Source organism: Montipora foliosa, unplaced genomic scaffold, assembly GCF_036669935.1.
Source record: "Montipora foliosa isolate CH-2021 unplaced genomic scaffold, ASM3666993v2 scaffold_172, whole genome shotgun sequence".
Classification (NCBI taxonomy): Eukaryota; Metazoa; Cnidaria; class Anthozoa; order Scleractinia; family Acroporidae; genus Montipora; species Montipora foliosa.
Genome location: NW_027179474.1, coordinates 57,501 through 62,176, shown reverse-complemented (window position 1 = coordinate 62,176; position 4,676 = coordinate 57,501). Strand labels below are relative to the sequence as shown.

Below are 4,676 nucleotides of genomic sequence, written 5' to 3'. Positions count from 1 at the left end.
TTCATCAGATATCCAACCACCTCGAAATCGGTTTAAAAAAACTCGGCCTTCGCCTCGTTTTTCAACTCGCTTCTCGGTGTTTGGTATATCCGATGAAACACTCCTTCTCATGTTTGATATATTACTTCGCATGCTTTTCTACAGCAATTGTAGAAGGGTATGTGAAAGTGCATCTAAGCCAAGAGGTGCATGGATGGCCATGAAATGACGATTGCGGGGAAGTATAAAAAGGAATGGGTAAGGAGAGTGTGGCGTAAGGAAGAAAGTATAAGGAGAGGAAACGGATAGCGAAGGATGGATTAAAGGGAGAAAGGTAGGGGAGGGATGGCAGAGTGTGGAAAGAGAGAGGGAGGAGAGACAGATGTGTGGGATGGAGTGGGAGAGGGGAGGGGTAGACAGCGGAGAGGTTGAAAGTGAAAGGGAAGAGAAGGAGAAGGGTTTGGATAGTAGAAGGAGAGAGAAGGGGAGAGTAGAGAGATTATGGAAGTCGGGAATTAAGGGTAGGGTTGGGCGATAAGAGCTTGACAAAAAATTGACATGTATTTCTAAAGGAACTTTGTCGCTTATCATATCCATATCTTTTTCTTTAAGATTTAAGCGTGACTCGAATTTTCAGAAGGAAGAGGCTTGGATTGGAATTCAAAGAGGGCGATTGGATTACGATTTCAGTTGACGATACTAATGAAACAAATGGTAAGCTCTTTAAGCTGCTTTTAGAGACAAATGGTGCATCATTTAACTATACCGCGAACATGGAACATTGCGAAAGTTATGTCATGGCTTCGGGTGGTTAATCAATCAGATCCACCTAGAAACACATTGTTACGAAAAATAGCATTGCGTGACTGTCTAGAAGCTTCGCGAGAGTTCGTAGTTTGTTTATTTTTAGGTTCATGCGTAAGCGTTTCTAAATCGGTGTGTTTGTAATCTTTTATAATTAGATTGATTACTATTTTAGAAAGTTCTGGAAATTTATTGTCAGAGTATATAAGTAGACGAGTCCAAGCAGAGTGTTTTTCTAACTAGTTTTTCACAAGCGAAGAGAGTTGGCGTTAGCCGTGTTTAGTCAAGTGTGACAGAAGCTGTGTTTATTCAAGTTGGCGGAGGCCGTGTAAGTTTGTCGAATACGTGTTGTTCAGAGTTTTACTTCGTGGAAACTACGTTCATTTTTTTGGAATAAATCTTCTTGTTGTTGTTCCGACAACCCTGCGTTCAGTTTAGTTTGCAAACTACCTTTCCTCAAAACATTCGAACTCGTAACATTGGGGGCCTGTCCGGGAGAGGAATTCATTTTGTTTGCCTACTACAGAAACCAGGAAAGGACAATTCAAGAAGGAGTTACAGCTAAAGTAAGGAGAACTGTACAAGAGAGTATATTGTGTTTTTGCTGTGGAATACTGCTATGGAAATGGAAAAGCTTTTGCAGATGAGAAAAGAATTTGGATTGGAAGGAGCAAAGCTGCTCGAGTTTGTAGAGAAGCAACAAAAGTCAGAACAAGAAAGAAGGAGGGAAGAAGAAGAAAGAGAAGAAAAACGCAGACAATTAGAACAAGAAAGAAGGAGGGAAGAGGAAAAACGTAGACAATTGGAAGAAGAACGAAGAAGGGAACAGGAAGAAAGAGAAGAAAAAAAGAGGCAATTAGAAGAAGAAAGAGAAGAGAGACGTCGAATGCTTGAGGAGTATAAAAGAAAGGAAGAGGAAGAGAAGGAGGAAAGGCGCAGAAGAGAAGACTAAGAGAGAGAAACCAGGCGACAAGAACGCGAACTAAGAAAATTGGAGATGGAAGCCGAGCTGTTGAAACAGAAAGAGGCTATTGAAGCAGCAAAAAGAGAACATGAGCTGGAGATTGCACGTTTGGCTGTGGAGAACGCTGACGGACGTCCTGAAGTGAGAGAGGATCGGGCTAAGGCACCTAAACTCCCCTCGTTTGTTGATGGCAAACACGATTTGGACGCGTATTTGCAGAGGTTCGAGAGATTTGCTGAGACATCTAAGAGGAAAAAAGATGGATGGGCATCGAAGCTCAGTGCTCTGTTGTCTGGACGGGCACTAGAAGTGTATTCACGTCTATCGCAGGACGCAGCTAAGGATTATGACAGGGTAAAGATTGCGTTAATGAAGAGATATGACCTTACCGAAGACGGCTATCGTCGAAAATTTAGAGCATCTAAACCAGATGTTGACGAAAGTCCGGAGCAGTTTATTGTGCGACTGGAAAGATACCTGTTACGGTGGCTAGAGCTTTCGAATACTGCGCTTACCTTTGATGGTCTTAAGGACTTGATCGTCAAGGCTCCTGAGACTCTAGCAAAGATTGCGAAGATCGCTGACCAGTACTTGGAGGCTCATGGTAAACATTTGTTCAGCTCAGCGGGCAGAAAGCCAACAGTGCAGCCTGAGAGGGACGAAGCTAAGAACATGCAGATTAATCCACCAGCTCTGCATTGCTTTAAGTGCAACACCCGGGGTCATAAAGCTGTAAACTGCCCAACCCTAACAAAGAAGTGTTTTCTGTGTGGCAAGCAGGGACATGAAGCGAGAAACTGTCGATCAGGTGGACGCAGATCAGGAGGACAAAGTAAGGATAGTAACCCTGTGCAGCGTGGTCAAGTGAGTGCCAGTTGTCTAGTTCAGCCACCGGAGGTTAAACCTACTGATGATATGATATGATATGATATTTTATTATTTATGCACGGTAAAATCATCAGCTAAGATTACAAACAATGCTAAAATCTAAATTACAAAAGGTAAAATTTAAAATGATTGCAATAAAATACAATTAAACTATATTAATTCTAAAGCTGCTTTCCATGAATGCCGTGCTTTATACTAAAATATGTCTTTAATCAGATTTTTGAAAAGCCCAAGAGACTCTGCTTGTCTCGCTTTGAGGGGTAAGCTATTCCAGACAGTAGCACCTCTATAGCTGAAGCTGTTTCTATAATAATTTGTCCGCGGAAACGGAACATTAAGCTTTCTTTCAGAGTCTCTTAAACTATAAACAGATTCGCGGTTTGTAAATTTAGAACATAGATATTCCGGTGCTAGCCCCTGAAGACACTTATAGACCATTGTGGCCAGCGCAATTTGTTGCTGGCTAACTAGATTTTTGCAGCCTAAAATTTTGAATAGCTCACTAGCATTTGCATCAAAATTAGAGAAGGTCAAAACTCTGGCTGCTCTATTTTGCAGTTTTTGTAGTTTGTCATGTAACGTGATACCACAGTTTCCCCAGACGACATTGCAGTAGTCAAAGTGCGGTTGAGGTAAAGCGTGATAAATAGAGCGCAATGTCGTCTGAGGAACGAGATGCCTTATACGTTTGAGGGCTCCAATTCCAGAAGCTACTTTCTTTGTCAGTTTATCGACATGGCTACTCCAGTTAAGATTATTATGATGAAGAAATTAAGGCCTGTATTAAAGATGATAAGTTGCTGCTAGCCTGTGGTAAGAAGATTCCATTGTTGAGTAGTGCTTGTGTTGAACCGTTGACTGGAGTGAGAAGTAAAATGCCTGTCGTGAAAGGTAGAGTTGGAGAGAAGCCTGTTGACGTCCTGAGAGATACTGGTTGTAGTGGAATTGTAGTAAAGAGGGACCTTGTGTCTGAGGATCAGTTTACTGGTGAATTTAATGTTATGCTGCTCATTGACAATACGGCAAGGAAAGTTCCCATCGCAAAGATTGAGGTTGATACACCTTATCTCAAGGGCCAAGTGGAAGCGCAGTGTCTTCCCGATGCTGTTTATGATTTAATTATTGGTAATGTACCAGGCGCAAGAGCCGCTGACGACCCAGACCCAAGCTGGCAAGTTCCTGTACAAGATGCTTGTGCTGTAACCACGAGAAGTCAAGCTAAGAAAGCTGGAGAACATATTCCGCTGAAGGTACCGGGTACCAAAGAAAGTCCTGTAGTTGATAGAGAAAAGCTCAAGCAAATGCAGCGTGATGACGAGAGCCTACAGCACCCTTATGTGAACGGAGGTAAACCCCTGAAGCAGGTTATGGTTCCTGTGCAGCTGAGAGGTCGAATAATGGAACTAGCGCACGGATCGATCATGGGAGGTCACATGGGAATAAAGAAAACGACTGATAAGATTCAAAGCGCGTTCTATTGGCCAGGCATTCAAGGGGACGTGACTCGTTATTGTAAGTCCTGCGATGTATGCCAGAAGACAGTTAACAAGGGTTCCGTACCGAAGGTTCCCCTAGAGAAGATGCCATTAATTGACAAGCCGTTTAAGAGAGTAGCAATCGACCTGGTTGAACCTATTGTTCCCCCGAGTGAGGACGGTCATAGATATATATTGACATTGGTCGACTTTGCAACTCGTTATCCTGAAGCTGTCCCACTGAAGAACATTGATACTGAAACTGTGGCAGAAGCGTTGCTGGATATCTTTAGTCGTTTGGGAGTGCCTGAAGAGATCTTGAGTGACCTTGGTACGCTGTTCGTCTCTGAGTGTATGAAGGAAGTGACGCGGCTTTTGAGCATTAAACAGCTCACCACGACCGCTTATCATCCTATGTGTAATGGCCTGACGGAAAAGTTTAATGGAACAATGAAGAGCATCTTAAAGAGATTGTGCAGCGAACAGCCAAGACAGTGGCATCGCTATATTAACCCGTTGCTGTTTGCATATCGTGAAGTTCCTCAGGAGTCTACTGGTTTTTCGCC

The 4,676-nt window shown here is 42.9% G+C and overlaps 1 protein-coding gene across 1 annotated transcript in view; it reads left to right on the top strand.

Annotated features, from left to right (window-relative positions):
* The first annotated feature begins 2,116 nt into the window (after positions 1-2,116).
* Positions 2,117-4,676, top strand: part of LOC137986266 (adhesion G protein-coupled receptor L4-like) — a 22,632-nt gene continuing 20,072 nt past the window's right edge. Inside the window, exon 1 of the mRNA XM_068833494.1 lies at positions 2,117-2,351. Coding sequence (XP_068689595.1) covers positions 2,117-2,351 — 235 coding nt within the window. The remainder of the gene's footprint in view (positions 2,352-4,676) is intronic.